This window comes from Protopterus annectens, chromosome 6.part0 (genome assembly GCF_019279795.1).
Source record: "Protopterus annectens isolate FY-2018-M chromosome 6.part0, PAN1.0, whole genome shotgun sequence".
Taxonomy (NCBI): Eukaryota; Metazoa; Chordata; order Ceratodontiformes; family Protopteridae; genus Protopterus; species Protopterus annectens.
The window spans coordinates 46,716,731-46,739,083 of NC_056737.1; the positions used below are offsets into that span (position 1 = coordinate 46,716,731).

The 22,353-nt window shown below is 38.0% G+C and overlaps 1 protein-coding gene across 1 annotated transcript in view; it reads right to left on the reverse strand.

Moving 5' to 3' along the window:
- The window catches only part of LOC122803762 (extracellular calcium-sensing receptor-like), a 351,505-nt gene extending 331,111 nt beyond the window's left edge, over positions 1 to 20,394 (reverse strand). The window contains exons 1-2 of the mRNA XM_044073453.1: positions 20,342 to 20,394; positions 19,968 to 20,247 (exon numbers count right to left, since the gene is read on the reverse strand). Coding sequence (XP_043929388.1) covers positions 19,968 to 20,247; positions 20,342 to 20,394 — 333 coding nt within the window. The remainder of the gene's footprint in view (positions 1 to 19,967; positions 20,248 to 20,341) is intronic.
- Positions 20,395 to 22,353: the final 1,959 nt, after the last annotated feature.

The following is a 22,353-nucleotide window of genomic DNA, read 5'->3' on the forward strand; positions in this document are numbered from 1 at the left end:
AGGGTGCTTAGGGACATGGAATGAGAGTTACTGATGTGACTCAGTATTACATACAGTTGAGTTTCATCCTTCAAATCCTTCAGAATATGTATCTTAACACAAACCCCTGGTTATTCTAGCATATTTCTAAAGAGCAAATTTATCAAATATGTCTGTATTTCTGGGTCATTGACCTGCCATTATGTTGGCCTTTGACCAGATGTCTTGTACTGAGAGACTGAGAGTGATCTGTGGAGCTCTGGTGTTGAGGCATTCTGTGCAGAACCGCTGACCATCAGCACTCTGATTTAACTCATTCACTCCAATGGAGCTCAGGAAGTTTGCAATCATAGCCTAACCACAGGCTTTGTTTCTACAGAATGGAGAACAGCAACAGTTATTCCCCTCCATAAAGGTGGCTTAGCAACAGATCCTGGGAATTATAGACCCAAAAGTCTGACCAGCCTCATCTGTAAGGCCATGAAATGAATCATCATGGATCTCATAAATAAAGACATAGGCAACCTCCAAACCCTGGATCTGTCCTGATTTGGCTTCATGAAGGGCAGATCTTTCCTGTTAAACCTGGTGGATTTCTTCAAAAATGTGACTAGGACCATTGATGAGGGCAAATCTGTCCACACAGCATACCTCAACTTGGCAAAGGCCTTTGACACAATCCCACACTCCAGCATTACCAGTAAACTTAGCAAACTGAATGTAAGCCCCTTTGTTGTAACATGTGTTGCCAACTGGTCATTAACTGGTCTCATGCTATCAAAGCTGGGTGACTCCACATCTACCAGCAGACTTGTCACCAGTGGGGTGCCACAAGGGTCAGTGCTGGGCCCCCTACTGTTTGGTATATACTTCTCAGAGGTACAGGAAAAAAATAAGAGGCTGTAGCTGACGAAGTTTGCGGATGACTGCAAACTGGGTACAGTTACTGAATCTCCAAATGATGTCAGTGTATTTCAGGAGGGTCTTACATAGACCAATGACTGGTGTCTTAGTCACGGACTCAAACTGAATGTAAAGAAATGCATCGTCATTCCCTTCAGTAAAAACAATGTCCCTTCACATGATCAAATTAACAATAACCTATGTACCAATGAAGTGGTAAGGGATCTAAGATCACAAGTAGACTGCGACCTTAACTTTAACCACCATGTGTCTACTGTAGTGAGGAAGGCTTTCTACATAGCACACTTGATTATCAAAGGCATCTCCTCTAGAGCAAAGGAAGTTATAACCCCCTATACTCATCACTAATCAGGCCCATAATTGAGTATAAGGCCCCTTTTGGCATGTACTGTACAAAGCACCTGCAGCAATTGGAGAAATCTCAGAGGTTTCTAACAAAACAGATTGACGGACTTCAGTGCTTGCCTTACACAGACCAACTAAAGTCCCTGTCACTATACTCTGTATCATATAGACTCCTTAGGGGAGACTTGTGCCTGGCTTACAGAGCAGTCTCCAACCCAAACCTAATGAATTTGCTGCACATCTGTAAATCAAATAAGACTACAGCTACCCATTCCAGGGACCAAAATATGGCCTGCAACATGAATAGGATATGCTGGAGGGACAAATTAATCTCCCAGCAATGGCTGCAGCTTTGGAATAGGCTGCCAGTTCATACGAAACAGAACATCTCTATGAAACTGTTGAAAAGGAATCAGGTTGATTGGATGGAGCACCATAAATTATTTTTTGGGGATAGTGCCTGTAGCCCTTCTGGATATGGGCAGTCATTACTAAGTACTATTTTGGTATTGACTAGTGTATCTCTGGTATTACATTGGGATGAAACAGCTATGGTTGAAATGACTTTTGGGTTGATAGCCTAGTAACCACGTATGATCCTATGATGCTGGCTGTGTGCAACAAACCTGTGTGGGTTGCTAATTCTACATCATGTCTGTTCCATTTGATAGATGTTCTCAAAGAGGACATAAATGGCATGCATGATGACAACACTATCATCCTGCAGAACTTGATCAGGCCAAGCCATGTGACACAAATCCACAATGAGGTATTCAATCAGCACTACCGTGTGTGGCCATAAACAGCTATATCACCAAATGGGTAGACCAGTGTATCACATACATGGTATCTCACTATGTTGAAATGTGTGAAGTGACCCATATCTCGGGTCCAATGATCCGGTCCATATATCAGGGCTGTCTGCTAGGCCCTTGCCTGTCCATTATTTAAGTGATGGACATCAAAGATGACATCCACATCTTCTGTCCAAACAGCTACCTGAAGAACTACAGATTGTGGGCAATCATTGACTGAGTATGTGAAAGACATCCACATCAGAGGCCATAATACCTCCATAGTTCCTTCCTTGATCACACCAATAACTGAGTACAATGTACACTTCTTCATGTACCTCCCTACACATCTTCCTCTGATCTGTAACTTAAGTGCACCACCTTTGTCACAGTGAGCTTATTGGCCATACCTAGGTATTCTTTTTGTATCATAAACATTACTGTCTGATGGTGCTGAACCCTCTCAAGTTGTTACACCAGATTCATGTATGCTACCTGTTCTGGTAATGCACACAGTATCACAGTATATATATATATATATATATATATATATATATATATATATATATATATATATATATATATATATATATATACACACAAACACACACACACACGCAAACACATATCTATCTATATATATATATATATATATATATATATATATATATATATATATTTACACACACACACACACACACACACACACACACACACACATATGTACACACACATATATGCATATATATATATATATATATATATATATATATATATATATAGATATATGTATATATATATATATATATATATATATATAAATATATATATATATATATATATATATATATATATATATATATATATATATATATATGTGTATATGGTTCCCTATCAGAAGCCTGAAACACTACAAGCCTGAAAATCAAAATCCTGAAAGCTATAGACTGAAAGTTCAAAATCCTGAAAGCCCAATATCCTGAAACTCAAAATCCTGAAAACACAAAATGGACATACTGACGTCATTGTGGCTTTTATGTTAGGGTTAGGGGCGGTTTAAGTGAGTTAGGGTTAGGGCGCAGGTTAGGCATGTATGCAATAGTGACAAATATTGGGGTTAGGGGCGGTTTAAGTAAGTTAGGGTTAGGGCGCGGGTCAGGTGAGTGTGCGATAGTGACGGACCTTAGGGTTAGGGTTAGGGTCAGGGTCAGTTGGTAGATATTAGTGTCTTTATAGTGACATATTAGCATTATTTGTGTTTTCAGGATTTTGAGTTTCAGGATTTTGGGCTTTCTGGATTTTGAACTTTCAGTCTATAGTTTTCAGGATTTTGATTTTCAGGCTTATAGTGTTTCAGGCTTCTGATAGGGAACTATATATATATATATATATATATATATATATATATATATATATATATATACGTATATATATAATATATATGCCATCCACATTAGTCAGCTAGCCTGTATTGCTCATAATGTCACATGCAGGTATAGCAGCGTCGCTCCTAATACCTCCAGAAGATGTTACAGTGCCTAGACAGTGCATGTTATTACCGTCATGTTATGTCAGAGGCATTTGATTATTGGTGGTATTATTCTGATATTGTCCATGATTGTGCTTGTGTCTTTTAATGTTGTCCTTGAGTGTTTACCTGTGTCCTACTTGATGGAGACCTCTGCAGAGATTACACTCATATTTAGGCAAATACATTTGAACTGCTTCACAATATGCACACTACCCCAATTGTATGTCAGATCCCCGATAGATGTCCTCTGCATTATTTGTGTAAGGATGCTTACCTCACACAGACATCCTCCCTATTGTTATGTCACCTTGTGTGATAGTCACATAATATACATTTTCACTGTGCGGTTCCTACTGTACCATATTGACATGTGATTGGTGTTGCTGCTACAACCATCTTCAATTGAAATGAGCTCATCTGCTGGACATTAGGTTGTGTCACCTGTCCTCTTTCCCTATGTTCATTCCTAAAATTCATCTGTGTGTCCTTATTCAATACATGCACTTCCCCTGAGTGTTTATTTCACATAGCAGTGCATGTACCATTACAGACCGCTTACACAACTTCAATACAAAATGCCAGGAATGGAATTTCACAATACACTGCACTGTAGATACACTGTCCTGTACTGTGATTGGACCATGTACTTAACATTCATACCTCCCAACTGTCCAGATTTTCACAGAATGCCCAGATGTGTTCCTTATCATATTTGTGGTTTCTGCCATATCACTGGGATGATGGCCCTGGAGCCTTTACAAGGCTAGCCCATAGAAGTGCTATGGCATCATGCCCCATTAGTTCCCAGTCCCTCTATCAAGTAGAGCCACTGGAGTGATCCCTGGGGTGAACTTTCTATTTCCCATCCACTCATCAAGATTTCTCTTGAATAGTGCCAGTGAGGTACTCTGCATGTTTGGGAATTCTATTCCAGAGCATGGGCAACCCCTGGGTTATGAACCTGTCCCTCCAGCATGTTCTGTTGATTGTGGTAATGAGTTGATTGCGGAGTGTGTGGTGTGGAGGGATTGGGATTTCTTTAGATGTAACATTTCTAACAAGATGGGGTCAGACATGGCTTTGTACGTCAAGCATGAGATTGCCTTTTAATAGATGATATGAGACAGAGAAAAGCTGGATTTTTTTAGTATGTCCATGTAGGGCATGTGTTTAAGGTCTAGGATCCTCTTAGTGAGGTACGTTTGTGGCCTTTCCAGCTGTTGCAGGTGTTTAGTGAGGTACATGCCAAATGGGACATTGCACTCGATGATTGGCCTAATGAGGGAAGAGTAGAGGGAGATAATGACCTCTTTGTTCCTGGATGCAAAAGCCTTGGTAATGAGATGTGCCACATAGAAGAACTTTCGGACCACCGTGGCAATGTGGTGGTTGAAGGAGAGGTTGCTGTCAACCTGTGTCTCCAGATATCTTATAACGCCTTCAGTGTTCAGTGGGCTGCCATCAATGTGGTAATTAGTGGGAACTGAGTTTTTCCCAAAGGGAATGACAACGCATTTTCTGGCATTAAGCTTAAGGCCATGGTTTTGACACCAGTCGTTGGTCTCAGTAAGGCCTTTCTGTAGGATGTCTACATCACTTGAGGAGTTAATAATGGCTCCCACCTTGCAATCATCAGTGAACTTGGTCTGCCAGAGTCCTTCTATGTTGGCCTGGACTTCTGAGAAGTAGATGCCAAACAGGAGAGGACCCAGGACTGATCCCTGTGGGACTCCACTCATGACTGGTTGCCAGTCTGACTTGGACTCTGTTACTTTCACATGGTGGATTCTATCTGTGAGCCAATTTGCAACCCATCTAGTGATATAGGGGTTGATGCCTAGTTTGGCGAGTCTATCAATACTTCCTCAGTGGGGAATGGTATCAAAGGCCTTAGCCAGATCGAGGTAGGCTGTATGAACTGCCTTGCCTTCATCCACAGCTCTGGTGACTGACTCAAAGAAGTCAACCAGGTTCAGCAGGGATGATCTACCCTTCACAAAAGTAAATTGTGTGGGATCCAGAGTTTGGAGATTCCCTATACCCTTGTTAATTAGGCCCATGATGATGCACTCCATAGCCTTACATATCAGACTCGTCAGGCTAATGGGGTGATAATTCCCAGGGTCTGTAGTCACTCCCCCTTTATGGAGACAGATGACTGTAGCAGTGCGCCATTCTGTAGGGACAAAGCCTAAGGTGAGGCTATGATTGAACAGGACACACAGGTGTGGTGCCAGTTCACTTTGTAGTTCATGTAGAACACAGTCAGGGATATTGTTGGGTCCCTTGGAAGCTGTATTTTTGGCCTTGGACAATGCAGCTTTAACCTGTTCTGCAATAATGCTGGGTGCCTGGCATTCTTCCAGTATTGTGATTGGTCTTTTAGGGGGAATGAGAGAGGTAAAGTTGGCACTGAATCTGTTGGCCAATATGTTGGCAATATCTGTTGGCTCAGTATAGGATGTATCATTGTGCAGTAACTCAGAGCAAATCTGAGTATTGCTGTGGAGATTCTTGATATAACTGTAGAAGGCTTTGTGGTTGATTTTAGTGTCTGCCACAATTCTGCCTTCATAGCTAACTTTAGAAGTTTTGATGAGGGATATCAACATTTTGTTGAGGCTAATAAGGGTTTTTTTCCAGTCTTGGGACCTCACCTTTTTCTGCAACAGGTTCTTCCTTCTGTTGTAGTGTTTGTTAATGGCAAGGGACCACCAGATTGGCTTCCTTTTTTTGGAGGAGAGTATCTTGGTTCTGTTGGGTATGGCTAGTTCCATGCATTTATGTACATGTTCATACAGTGCATTGTTGTATGATCCAGTGGTCATGCACCTATTCTCCATTAGCATGGGTGCCGTGAAGTTAGCTACCTCTGTTTTTAGGAGCCCAAAGTCAGCTTTGGAGAAGTTTTTCTTGGTGATTACCTTTGCTGGTGATGTGGGTGAGATTTGGATTTCCATGGTAATTAGTTTGTGGTTGGATCTAACCAGGGAGCAATTGACTATTTGTGTAGAGCAAGATTGCCCATGTTAGTTATAACCAGTTCAAGGATGGTGCTTCCTCTAGTGGGGTAAGAATGAGCTGGTCCTGCACATTGGAATTAATGGATTCCAGGAAGCGTTGGGCAAGTGTACTGGTGCATGAGTAGCTTTCCCAATTGATGGAGGGGTAGATGAAGTCACCCAGTATGAGAGTGTTGGGTTGGACCGTAATAGTTTCCAGGGTACTTAGGAACGTGGAATGAGAGTTATTGATGTGACTCAGTATTACATACAGTTGAGTTTCATCCTTCAAATCCTTCAGAATATGTATCTTAACACAACCCCCTGGTTATTCTAGCATATTTCTAAAGAGCAAATTTATCAAATATGTCTGTATTTCTGGGTCATTGACCTGCCATTATGTTGGCCTTTGACCAGATGTCTTGCACTGAGAGACTGAGAGCGATCTGTGGAGCTCTGGTGTTGAGGCATTCTGTGCAGACCCGCTGACCATCAGCGCTCTGATTTAACTCATTCACTCCAATGGAGCTCAGGAAGTTTGCACTGTAACTTCTAATGGGAGGAGTGTTAGCCTTCTGACTGAATCAAATTCCGTCTTAACATTTCAAACAAATGTTCATATCTTTGGGACCAGTATAAATGACAAACTCTTCAGCAAAAAATATTTTTATACTGGTAATATTCTTTAGGTTCTAGGTCTTAAACCAAATTTTATAAGTCACAGTAAACACTGTAACTATTACATTTGGAATGTTTGTAAACAATAAAAACAATGCAAACCAAGCTTAAACAAAAGCAAAAGGCAAGGAGGTACAATTCACTCCAGTTTATTGTGCAAATAAAAGTAAGTGCTTTCGGTCACACAAATGTGCAACCTTTATCAGACAATTCATTCAGAGAAAATAACAATTTTAAATACCCCACTTGAATGACATCATCACTTCTTAATTAAGCATTAAAGGAACAATCCTAATAGTATAAAATATATAATTAATGCATATATAAAAAATGTTTGTTTGTTTGATTGTCTTCCGGCTTTTTCCCGGTAAGGGGTCACCACAGTGGAACTCTGGTCCGCTAATGATTGGCAGTAGATTTTTACGAAATGCCGAGGTGCCAGTTCGACGCCCAACCTTCAACGAAGGCACACCCATTTACGCACGCTTGTCTTTCGAACGCTACCCAACCGCGGGGAGGACATGCAGACTCCACACAGAAGGCACTCAATGCATATATAAAAAATAAATATATAAAATATATATATATAACAAATAAATATATAAAATATATATATAAAATATTTATTATATATATAACATCTTCAAATCTACAAAAAAATAATAATGTCAATAATAAATGTATATAAAAATAATATATAAAAATACAATATATATGTATATATCTAAGTTCCAGCGATAATCCTATTCGAGGTATCGTGGTTCCTACTACTTCATCTGATGCATCTGGGGTTAGTACACTGCCTTCCTTAACTGATTGTCTTCACTCTTCCATTCATTTGACTTACAGTGCTGCAGTTACAAGTGGCACTAGTGTTTCATCTTTTGTGTGACCGAAAGTGCTTACTTTTATTTGCACAATAAACTGGACTGAATTGTACCTCCTTGCCTTTAGCTTTTGTTTAATGTTTTGTAAACAACTTACAATATCTCAGCAACAACTTAGGTTTAATATCAATTTGCTCAACCTTCATCAGACAAGATAACATTGTTTGGTGTACAGCTTAAATAGTAAAAAGCCTAAAACCTTAATTAGGTAATTGTAGAAATCAACAATTAATTAATTAATACAACAAACAATGAAATTTATATTAGATTTGTGCATATATATTTTATATTTTAAATAGACAAAAATAGTTTACACAGACAATAATACATTGATACTTACACTGCTGAGTTGTTGTGTACTTATTATCAATAAATCAATTGATTTTACACATGGTATTGTACTGTCTTTACATACTGCATACAGATTCTACACATTACAAACAAATTTTTAAAAACTTTAAACCATTTTTGTATATGTATAAACATTTAGGTTTATATATATGTGAAAATGTGTAATAAATATGAAATAACAAATGAATAAAGATCTAATAATACTATAAAATGACGCTAACCTACATTTAATATAATATAATATAATATAAATGCCAATCAATTTAATTACTTGTGTAAGATTTGTCCGTATTTATATATGTAATTACATATATAAATATGGACAAATATTACACAAGTAATTAAATTGATTGGCATTTATATTATATTATATTATATTAAATGTAAGTTAGCGTCATTTTATAGTATTATTAAATCTCCTAGCACTAACATTAATTAAGTATTTATTTATTTATTTGTTATTTCATATTTATTACACATTTTCACATATATATAAACCTAAATGTTTATACATATACAAAAATGGTTTAAAGTTTTTAAAAATCTGTTTGTAATGTGTAGAATCTGTATGCAGTATGTAAAGACAGTACAATACCATGTGTTTTTATTATGTATTTGTGTATAAAATCAATTGATTTATTGATAATAAGTACACAACAACTCAGCAGTGTAAGTATCAATGTATTATTGTCTGTGTAAACTATTTTTTGTCTGGGTTGTTGTGATTCTTAGCATTTAAAATATAAAATATATATGCACTTATTATCTATTTTAGCTAGTACCTTTTAAATCTAATATAAATTTCATTGTTTGTTGTATTAATTAATTAATTGTTGATTTCTACAATTACCTAATTAAGGTTTTAGGCTTTTTACTATTTAAGCTGTACACCAAACAATGTTATCTTGTCTGATGAAGGTTGAGGCTTACTATCTATTGATATTAAAGCCCGTGTGTTTGTCTTCCGACTTGCTTCCTTGCCTTTACTTCTTTTCTACCTGTTTGTTGTTTGAGATTGTATTGTTTTAACAACTTAGGTTACTCACATACTGACAGCAGCATTTTATTCATCTAGCCAAGAGCATTCGTATGAGACTAAAAAGTTCTGTCTGTGTTACTTGGTTGTTGAGGTTTTTAGAAAAATGAGAAAATTATATCTATATAAATTAATATCATAAAAATGACAGTTAATATTGACAGTTATTATCTATTTATCTGCACTAGACAGAGGTCAAATATTAATGCAGTTGAGTTTACCATTGCGTAAGCTTTAAGATGAAATCTTTTAAAACCTTAAAACCTTATCGATAGCATGATTTTGGAATTATTGATGCAAATATGAACAAGTAGTATTTGACACCTAGAGGCATCAGTATATCCTTAAATGTAAAGTAGTACCTTTTCTATCTTTATACATCCTTACTCTCCTTTCTTCACATACTTCTTTGCGTCTATCCAATTCTCTTCCCTGACTTTATCTCTAAATATAGCATAAGCCTGTTCTTCCCTTAGTTCATATTGAAATTCCTGTTTGTATTAGACTAAATTATGTTTAATTTCTTTACAAACTGTCTAAAATTTTGCTAAATATTAAATAAATGTCATATAACTTGTATTGATTCTTAACCAATTTTTTTGTATTATGTCTAATTTGTTGTAATTATTTAATGTACAGATGTTTTTATTTTATTTTTGAAGATTGTAAATTATTGTTCTTAAAATCTTTTGTAATAATTTGGAGCTTTTCTCCCCAGGCCTCTGCTGAAAATGGGCTTCTATCCAGTTGGACTTTCTCAGTAATCAAATGTCTATAAACAAATAAATAAGTTTGGTGGGGACTGGCTGGAGTATAAAGGTATGAGCAGTAGCAGTGGGGCATTGATTAAAATCAGGTCTATGAGAAAGGGGAAAGGAGGCATTATCAGTATTCAGTAAAGGTGTGCTGCTAACGGGACTGGTTTATTGAAGGTAAGGGGTATGTATTGTTTGGCACTAGGTTAGCAATACTGTTGATAATGTGAGAGTTAAAGAGGGTGGCAATTTGAAGAGGAGATTTATCTGGGTGAGTTTCTTTTTTGTGTCTCATTTAAGAAGTGAGTTGATTGATGAACAAAAGTTTTTGAGGTCATGAGAGAATGTATAGAATTGCTTTATATCACTGATAGTAAGGTTGCTGACTTTAGTTTGGAGTTGTCTGAAATTTTGTGAATTGTCATGGGTTTTATGTTTTAGCCATTCATTCCATGCTTTTTTTCTAAAGGACATTAGTTGTTTTGTAGACCATAATAGCCATGGGGCATGACTGATTTAAGTTATTTTAGTTTACTGAGTATGATTAAGAATGTGGGGTTAAAGTGATGTTCAGTTTCATCAAGGGGAAGAGTTTTTAGGGTAGATCAGTCAGTAGATTTTAAAATATATAGACAGGAAGTTAGGTTAAATTTAGTTAGGTTACAGATTGTTGATAGATTGCCTTATATTGATGTTTTTTAGGAATATGTTTAGGAATGTTTAGGAATTCTGATGGTGTAGAAGAGTAGGGAGTTACTTAGAGTTTTGGGGAGAGTGCCTATTTGTGTAGTCTTACTTGAGTCGGGCACCATGAGCCAAAATAATGTGAATCTTTGGTTGTAATTTCTGTCATATCTTGTAGAGGATAGTAGAAATTGTAAGAAATTGAACAGGTTTATAGAGGTAGTAGGGGAATTTGATGTAAGAGTTAGCCAATTTATGTTAACATAGCCAAGAATGATACTTTCATCGGTAATATTTGTTGTGATCCATGATATGATATTTTCAAGTATGTGGATATTTTGTCCTTGGGGAATATAGATGAAACCTATACATAGGCTTTTTTAGAACTGTTCACTTTCAAGTTGGCAATGTGTAGTTTTGCATTGTCAAATTTGGGAATGGGATTCAAGTATATGAAGTTAATTTTGTAAAATAATGCAATTCTACCAGATGTTTTGTAAAATCTGTCCAGCCTAATTATATTATAGCATGGATGATGCAATTCAAAGTCTTTTATATTGGGTTTTAGCCAGGTTTCTGTGGCAGCTAAGAAATCAGGAGTATGTAATGCCATCCAGGCATGAAAGTCTGAGATTTTTTTACAGATGCTGTGAAAATTGAGGGTAATGAATTTAAGATTTTGGTTTTGGGATAGGTTTACTGGGGTAGGGAAAGGGCCTAGGTTAGGGTGAACATCCCCAGAGAGGGAGGGAATTAGAAATAGATGGGAAGTAGATTAAATATTAGAGGGGATTTTTTTAAATAAAAATGAGATTTAATGAGTTTGGAATGATATTGTAAAAGTTTGATTTTAGAAGTTAATATAAATGTATGAAACAGACTTGATGAAATGTTTGACAAACGTTTTGTGTGGTTGGGTATTGTATGTTATAAAGTGATATGGGTATTGTATGTTATAAAGTGATATGGATATTAATAGTTGCTGTTGATGTAAGGTAGGATGTTTGTTGTAGAAGGAAGAAAATGGATAGAGCAAGATAGAGATAATTTATAGTAAAGTTAGTGATGGTCAGGACATAGTGTTGTATTATGGTATATATGGCTCAAGGTTTATTTGTTAACTAGTTATATTAGAGAAGGTGGTAGTAGGGGGAAAGGCAAGTGTTAAAACTTGACAAGGGATTATGGTATGTAGAGTGAAAGAGATGAAATATATGTGTGAGGGAGGTGGGTGACAATGTGTCATATATTACAAAGATTGTTTTAATGGGTTATTATGATAAAGGGAGGAGCTTGGGAGATATACGTTTGGAGGTAGTGGGGGTGGGAGTGGAATGAGCCTGAGCAGAGCAAAGGGGAATGGAGCCAGAAGAACTAGGCCACAGCTGGTCATCCTACTGCAGAGAACAGTCAATGAGGATTGATCGCTACCTTATTTCTTTCTACTTTGAAGTTTAGATTTAAGAATCAGGTTGTGAGTCAAAACAGAAATAATCACTAAGTGAGTATCAGTTTGAAAGCAGAGAACAAGACATGGTAGGAATTAAGTTAAAAAGGAATGTTTCTAATAGCAGAGATTTAAGGTTAGGAATGAAGAACAATAAAGTAGATGGGACTAGAGTAAGAGATATTATGGATTAGGTGTAAAATATCACAAATAAGTAAATTTAAAAATATAAAAGCATTGCTTATATTGATAGTGGAGAATGACTATTTGTCAATTAGGAACAGCAAGGACTATGAATACATCCCAGTGTTGTGAAAGAAAGCCAGCTAAATATAGTAAAACAATGAGGTAAAATCTTCAAAGCAGAGCACACATCCAAAAATGGCAGGTAATGTAATGTAATAAAACTGCTAAGAACTGTTGTTTGATAGAAGCCTCTTAGCCTCTTAGGCAAGACTGGTGTGATACTTGTAGGTGGGTCAAATATTTAAACATTAGTGAGGATACATCACCATGGACAAGTCTCTGGATATGAAGGAAGAGATGTACAGTGTACACAAAAGCATTTAATGAATTGTTAAATTGTGCTGACTTCATTAATATGTTAAATAAACTGAACTATAAGAAGATATCAGGAAATGATGTATCATCAAGTAAATACCTAAATAATATGAAAGAAAAACTAAAGATACCCTTACAGCTTTTATCTGAAATTAGTTATTAGAGACTAGAAATTCTAATTGATTTGAAAACAGACAGAATGAAACCTGCTTACATGTTCAAAGGAAAAGCAGAAAAGCATAGAATGTAATAAGTCTATTATCAATTTCAGGCAAAATGATGGAAAACACAGTGGAAACAGGGGACATGTAACTGCACATGTATATTTATTCATTTATATTCTTTTTTCTTATTAAATATTTATTTTTTGAGATATATGAACTGGCCCCTAGATTTCTTTTTCACTCATAATCTGGGCTTACTATGGGTCATGTACAGAATTAAGAACCAAAGTGTCTTTCTTTCCCCATACAATGCGTTAAATAATCAGTCATGCTCTTGAACTATTGTTACATCAATTAAAATTTTTTTGAAGCAAAGTGTCTGGTAAAGAATTCCATAAAATAGCACTAAAGAAATGCTGCTTCACCTAAGAGTCAAAAATAGTACTAATTCAGCTTGGAACTGGCCAAGACTTTTGAAGAATCATTTCTCCCTCCCACACATGTGATGGACATAAATAGAGCAATGGGACAAGAGGAAGTACAACTACAACTATATATGCATGTATACTTACTTATTTATCTGTAAATGTATTCTTTATATTACACATTTTAACATTATAGTATTTATGTAATGAGTAATGGCTAATGAATATTACTGTATTCATCAACGTGCATCACAACTGTATGCAACATCTCTCCTCTAGGCCAGTATTCAAGGACCCTGCAGCCTCACGACTGATGCTGGCAGGAAATGTTCACTTAGAACAAAAATAGATACATGCAGTATTTTTCAGATGCAGTTCTCTGCACCAAGCACAATTTCTCTTAAGAGCACACAGGGAGCACACTCTAGTCCTGGGGCTAGACTTCCTCTCCAGGCCCCAAATAAGACTCCACATTTCTCTCTGCAGAAATCAGTGTTTTGTGTCCCTGTTCCAAGTAGCTGACACACACTCTTTGAGATTTGATTTTCACACACACACACACACACACACACACACACACACACACACATACACACACACACACACACACTCACACATACACACACACACACACACACACACACACACACACACACACACACACACACACACACACACACACACACACACACACACACGTACTTCACTTACCTGAAATCCCATAAGACCGACATTCGAAATACCAAGACCAAAAGGCTGACTCCTCACATGTCCGCCTTTTCAAAACATTGACGTGCATAAGCCCGACTTTCACAACACCGACAATCACAATCCAATCGTACAGAACACCAAATATCAGAATATCGACAATGTAATGTCTTGATATCACACACACAAGTGGAAGGGCCAAAGCAAATAGTTTACGTGAAAAGAAACTGTGATATCTGCAAATACTAACCATCGGCACAGTAATATAGAAATGAAATAAATGTAATACGGACGTGTTAAACGCTAACAGACAGCAATTTCCACCATTTTCACTAAATGGACATGTATCAGCTACTGATTTGTCGACATCTGTTCAAATAAAATAAAGATAAACATAAAGTGCATCACCTCACAATCAGAAAATGATATGTTTTGCAAAGAAACATCTCTTGTATTAAGCCGACATCTTCCGTTAACTAAATGTATGTCCCATATGCAGATTCATGTGACATGTGAGTCCATAATTTGACAAACAATATATTCTGGAGTCCCATCCATAACAGTTAATTCCACTCAACCGTATGATCCCAATTCCAACTTAACATCCACCACTGTGGAATACCCATTTGATTACATTTTTAGTAATTTAGCTATTGCTGTAACAAACTGGAGTGAAGAGTATGTTTCCTTATTGGATAACATTGTCTCAAACTGCTGGTGGCGCAAAATACGTTTCCTCTTCTTTGGGGATGGTGGAATTCCTGTAGCCGTCTGGACCCTCAATTCATCCACACGGTCTTGTTCCCATACCAATGCTGCCATTAGTACACTTAAATCTGTACCTCTGCCACCCAGGAGACATTTTAGTCTCCTGTGCCATGCTTCTACAAAATTTTGAGTGTGAGGTAGAAACAACTCATTCAATTCATAAACGTTCCAAAATGAAATTGGAAACAGCGGTGGGAAACGTACACTAGATGAGGTACGAGTATTGAACTTACATAACTGTCTGTACACATACAAATCAGAAAAGTACTTTAACAGTTCTCTACCTTCAACAGGAAAGGTTTCCCTAATGCACTGAAATGTGTGATGTACCTCACATTCTTTCACAAAAGCTAATGCATCTAGAGACTTTACAGCTAGTTGAAATGAGGAGTTACTGTTGTAAAGTGCTGATAAACCTAATGCTTGTACTTTTTGCCACAGGTTTTGGCCAAAGTGGAATAAGCAGCCTTTCGATTGTCCACCCAGAACACTGAGCCGTACACTTTTAACTGCGGCCACCTCAAAGTCACACAAGATATATCGCACAATGACCTCAAACCTATGCTCACTCAGTAAATGGAAAATACAGTGCCACAAATAGTTATAAGACTTGAGGGACTTTTTAGACATTAGGGAAAATAATAGCAGCACAGCCTTGCTATAACTCTCGTAGTTCACTAGCCGATGCACACTATACAGTTGCCTTATGGTTACCCCTTTTGCAAAGAAAGTCCCATCCATTAACCATATTGTAGCATGACTTAGGTCATATAGGTCATTTACTGTAGTGAACACTTATACTATGGTGTCAGTAGTACTATCAGACATCTTCTTGCTAACAAAAGTACCAGTCTTTAATGTATATTTTGAGAAATCTATATCATTTAGGGTTATTTCACTGTCAGTAGGTGTTATAACTTTTTTCTGGCAAACACATCCTCTCTGTTGAAGTAATGCTTTCCTATGAGGAATGCTATGTATGCTATCTAACGAGGTGGTAGCCAACACGTCCTCTACTAGTAGGCATGGTGTATCTCTGCTGTAACTTGCTCTAACTTTTAAATCATTACAAACAACATATCTTTCTACCTCTCCTGGATCTCCACAATGCTGATGTGCTACTGTCTTTTCTAGCTTTTCACTCTCGGGTAATAAAGTTGTGACAGCTCTTCCTCTGCACCTTTGTGTTGACTTATATTTACATCCCCAGTACCTCCTTGCATTCCGACACCTTTCCAAGTGATAAAGAAATCCATCGATCACCAACAGTTCTTTATTTTTCTGTGATTTCACAGTTTGGTAAACATTGCCGATAATCCCAGGAGCGTCTTCAGCTTGTTCAGCCATGTTTCCTTAGGTATGTAGTACTACGTCTTAAAGGTACAACCTCTTATTTATTTTAATATACAGTGGGACAATTTCATTACGTAATGTTAAAGTTGTAACCAGCCTTGTTATACTGTTTAAGACGTTATTCTGTTTATTGATGGATTTTGTGATATTGCTTTTTACTGGAAATACAACAAGGTTACTTAATGGTTCACAACTGCATTATTAAGCATACTCCACATACTGTTTTTGTAAATAGTTGGGCTTATGCTTGTTGGTGATTTGAAAAGTCGGACATGTGAGGAGTCGGCGTTTTGGTCTCGGTATTTCGAATGTCAGTCTTATGGGATTTCAAGTAAGTGAAGCAGACCCACACACACACACACACACACACACACACACACACACACACACACACACACACACACACACACACACACACACACACACACACACACACACACACACACACACACACACACACACACACACACACACACACACACACACACACACACACACACACACATATACATACTGGGAAAGGCTGGCACAGATTTACCTGCTATGCCACCTCCACCCAGGCTGTAAGGTAGATTCACTGCTACCAGCCAGTTACTTTAAGGCTCTTACCAGGGTACCCAATTACTCTTAGTCAAATTAATACTTATACGAATGGTAGCGTTAACCAATTGGCAAGACTTTCAAGAGCATGATGCCACAGTGCCACCAAGTAAGTGCAAGCACTCTCAAGGGTTAAAATAGTTTCTAAAAAACAGCCACAATGCAAGGTTTAGATATATTTAATAATAAATAATAAAAAATGTGAATACTGAGTATCTATTTACAATAAACACAAGAAATATAAAAAATAACTCAGAAGGAAAGACTCAGACAGATACAGAAAAACAATACTTTTAGCTAACCTCACTATTTTCCTAACTGACTGAAAAATTACTGTTCCCTAGTTAAGTTACTGACTAAAGCAAAGCAAGATGAAGTGGATGAGTGTCTTTGTTGTCAGGTTCCAAAAAGAGAGTGCTGAGTGCCTCTGTCATATCTCTCACTAGTATCTAAATAGAATTTCAGTGCTGGCTATAAAATTACATAAAATCCTTTTCAAAACCTCAGCTATATATGCTGGCATATGTTACAGATGCACTGCCCTACTCTCTTTAGTATAGCTGGCCCTACTTCACATCATTACATCTCTTCCCTCTTTGAAGACTCAAGCTAGTTTTACAAGTGACCCTGGTGAAACATTACTTGAGAGGCATGAGCGTTTCTGGGAATACATTAACCAATGCCCTGTCTTGAGAACCCATCTGCATCTGCATTGCTGACCCCACTGCCATGGTGCACTAGGTGGGTGCAGCCAGGTTTCCCAGTCAACATGTCCCCAAACTCTTGAACACTGCTCGGATTTCTCGAACTTGGTAGGTGATAGCCACTGGGACATTGTTTCCCCTTCCAGTGATGTGTCAGTCCAAGCCTCACTGAGGAGATGAGGAGATCAGTCACCAGATACCACTCAGACTTCTCCTACCACCCACTGCAAATACTTAGTGCAAAGGCTTCCCTATTATGGTAAGGTTTCATCATGTTAACATGGTAGAGTTTGTGCCCTTGCCTCCTGGGGTTTAGGACATATGCCACAACAGACTACTTGTGGGATTCATACTCACTCTTCCACTCATCATGAATCAAATCCAAGGGCCCCCTCACCCTATGCTGACATAGCAACTCAAAGGGTGAAAAACCTGTGGATTCCTGGGATACCTCTCTGTATGCTAACAGCAGATGGGACAAATATTTATTTCACTGTCTCTTAAACTCATCTGCAAATGCCCTTAATATGATCTTCAGTGTAAAGTTTGACCTCTCCACAAGACCATTAGGCTGGGGGTGGTAGATGCTAGTCATTAGGTGCTTTGCCCCACACTGCTCCCACAGACAAGCCAATACATCTGACATGAAATTGGCACTTCTGCCAGTCAGTATGTCTCTCAGGAAACCTGCCCTTCTGAAGATATCTAACAAAGCATTTGCCACCTTATCTGCCTTGATAGAGGACAAAGCCACCACCTCAGGGTATCTAGTAGCATAATCTACTACCACTAGGATATATTTTTTCCCTGTAGAATTTGGAGTACTTAGATGCCCCATAATATCCATTGCTACCCTCTGAAATGCCTCCTCAATCAGGTGCAAAGGGATTACAAAAGTTTTGACCTTGTCTCCTGCCATGCCAAATTTTTGGCACTGATCACAGGTCCTGCAGTACCCTGTTACATCCTTTGCGATTCCAGGCCAATAAAAGTTCTGCATAATGCATCTCTTGGTATGCTTTATGTCCATATGACCTGCAAAAGGAATGCCATAGGTTATGGCTAGTAGTGTCAGTGGATATGCTCTAGGCACTACCAACTGCTGCATTACCTCAACCTCTAGCCCTCCCTTAGGGGTCCATTCTCTGTACAGTAACCCTTTGTTCCACTATGCAGACTTCATTCTTCCTTGAGAATAAGGTGTCTCCTTAGCTTCCTCCATCAAGCCGAATAATGTAGGGTCCAAGAGCTGAGCCTCTCTCAAATCTACCCTTGTAACCCTTGTAACCCTTCCCAGGTCCCTCTGGTATCTTCTGACAGTGGTGCCTCACTGTCAGCCTAGGTACTACCACTCACCTCTGCCCTTGCAGTCACCCTGTCCAAGGGAACATCAGCACCTATCAGAAGCTGTGGCTCACCTTCAGGCTCATTGCTACAGGGTATCTCCTTCCCTGAAATAGCCACATCACCAGCCCTGGCTTTAGATGTAGGGTCTGTCTGGGTCTCCTCCAGGCTACCAGACTGACATGCCTGTCTCTAATTTAGGTCTACTTGAAAACACCGACACACCGAAACACCGACGACGAGAACACCGAGACCGGAAGATCGACAACTGAGATGACTGACAGTTTAAAAGCATGAAACTTCACATGCCCGACAAACCCCAATCCCGACAATCAACAATACAAAACAAATACCTTTTCCAAAAAACACACACACAACACAAGCACACCAAAAACCTTGCAAACCTACACTAAACCTTACATACACAAATATCTATGCACTAACCTTAACCAAAACCCTAACCCTAAAGTCCGTCACTATCGCACAGTCACCTAACCCGCACCCTAACCCTAACTCACTTAACCTGCCCCTAACCCTAAAGTCTGTCACTATCACACACTTACCTTAACATGTCGGTGTTCTCAGCATCGGGCTTTTAAACTGTTGGTCATCTCAGTTGTCGATCTTCCGGTCTCGGTGTTTTGGCGTGTCAGTGTTTTCAAGTAGACACATATATATACATGTAATATATATATATATATATATATATATATATATATATATATATATATATATATATGTGTGTGTGTGTGTGTGTGTGTGTGTGTGCGTGTGCGTGTGCGTGTGTGTGTGTGTGTGTGTGCATATATATATATATATATTATATTATTCAAGCTCCACTTGCATGTCAAGATACAAAATAAAGAGTACATTGTAATATCTGCTGAAATACAATAAATGTAAATTAGAAATAGATTTTTGACTTGCCTGGGGAAATTTATAGAGTCCCAGCAGCCAGGCCATGGGTATTGATGTCACAGATGCTGACTCGCCAATCAGAGCCACAGTTGAAGAAAGAGTCTGGCAGTGGTAGTTTGGAATCATTTTTCTCCACCCTGTTAGCAAACTCATTGTACCTTCAAGTGCCCCAGCAGCAGTTTTACAGGAATCATAAATCTCATACCCAAGTGTAACATTTGGCAGTAGTTCTCGGTCCTTGTTGACCTCTCCAACTATATATATCATAGCCAGAAGATTCTCATATATTCTAAAAAAAAATCTTAATAAATGATTAAAGAGAATGCTGTAAAATATGCTTGTTTATTTTCAATAAAGACATGTGCTTATAATATTCTACATACTTAGCATATGGAAGAAGGTCCCAGTAGTTCACTTGGTTTTCTAATCCTCCCATATCCCAACTCCATCCATCCACAACCTTTTTTTCCCATTTTTGTGCATGGTGTCGGGGTGTCACTTCAACAGGGACAATCATCAAGAGCCAAGGTTTACACCACCGGTGGTTAACCCTGGCTAAATATTATTGCACACCACACACTCGCATGCACACTCACACCTATGGCCAATTTAGAGTATCCAGTCCTTCTACTGTATGTCTTTGGAATATGGCAGGAAATCACAGTACCCAGAGGAAACCCAGACAAACACAGGGGGACATGCAGGCTCCACACAGAAAGCACCCCAGCTGAGAATCAAACCAAGGATCCTCTTACTGTGAGGCAACGATGCTATTCACCGTGCCACTCTGTCACCCTCCAAATCCCAAATGGAACAGCCATGTGTACCTGAGCATAATGTGTCACATTAGTGTAATTGACTTCAAGAGCATTCTAAAGTCTACAACTGTAACTGTATATATTACTAATAAAACACAACCCACCATCAATACCAAAGTTCCTAGTTTGCCTATTGAATAGACAGACTAGTATACTATCTCTCTACCTGCCAATACCTAAAAAATAATAAAAAAACTGGCCAAAAGTTAACGTGACTTACAAATAATTAATATATTATTAAAATGAATATGTATTAATAATTAATATAATATATATAATCTAAAATAATAAGACACTATTCATTGCATTATTTTTTGCCATTTAAAACTATTTCCCCCATTACTACATAAGAGTTAAATAATCCTCTTCTGTTAATCACAAATATTAAATAATCCAAAAAAATACTGTATTATATACCAGTTTATGTAATGGTAGAATAAATTATCCATTAAAGGTTTCTAAATTATTCACTTATTGAACATTATTTTAACTAAATAGGTAGAATAGAGTGGGGCAGTAGCATGTTATGATTCAGAGACTGCCCTACAGCAGTGCTTAACTCAAAGAGCTTCAGCACCATGGTGGGGTGTCAAATGGGGCTACTGCAAATGTAAATGAAGCATGCCAGGGGAGAGGCATATGATAATTAGCAATGCGATCTGTCCTGGAAATGCCTTCAATAAGTGCTTTACTCAGCTGAGTAATTCATAGAACTTATTGACTCTGTAAATCACTACCCCTGCCACATTTGTTAACTAGGCCAAAAGTTTCCATTCAGCCATTACTTTCAAACAGTGAGATTGTGTTAGAGGTAAGAGGCGTGGAGTTTAGCAGACAGGTAGTGTTGGATGTCATGCTATGTGAGTAAGTATGTGGCTGCATTTGTGAGTGTATGCAGACGTATGAATGGTGTCAGATGAGTGAGTGAGTGTGTGTGTGTGTGTGTGTGTGTGTGTGTGTGTGTGTGTGTGTGTGTGTGTGTGTGTGTGTGTATGTGTGTGTGTGTGTGTGTGTTCTCAGTAGGAGGTTATAAGTAAGGTGCATGTCTATAAATATGAGTGTGTGTGTGTGGGGTCCATACCACTCAACTACCCTAGACTAGCAATCACTGCCAATGATGCAATGGATAGTACACTTGATGTAGAAGGTTATGGGTTCTATTCTTAAACCAAGAAGATGTATTTCTGCCAAAACAGTGCAGCCTAGGTAGGATGCTGCATTTCTGAGTTTGCCATTATTCAGATAAGATGTTAAACTGAGGTCTCACTTGCTTGAGCAGATGTTAGCTCTGGTAGATGTAAAAGATCCCATAGCACCCCTCAATAAAAATAGGGGAAGTTTTCTGATGCTCTGGCCAAATTTATAAAATGTCACCTTGTGTCTTCCCTGAAAAGAGACTATTGGCCTAGTAGGACTAACCCAGACAACATTCATTCATGGCAAGCAAAATCATGGACATTTGGGTCAGTCAGAGGTAGCTGAGAAGTATGGGAAGGCGTCTGTGTGTTTGTTTGAATATGTGTATCTGAGTGAGAGAATGAAAGGGGATATACCTGTGCCAACACAATGTATGCAAG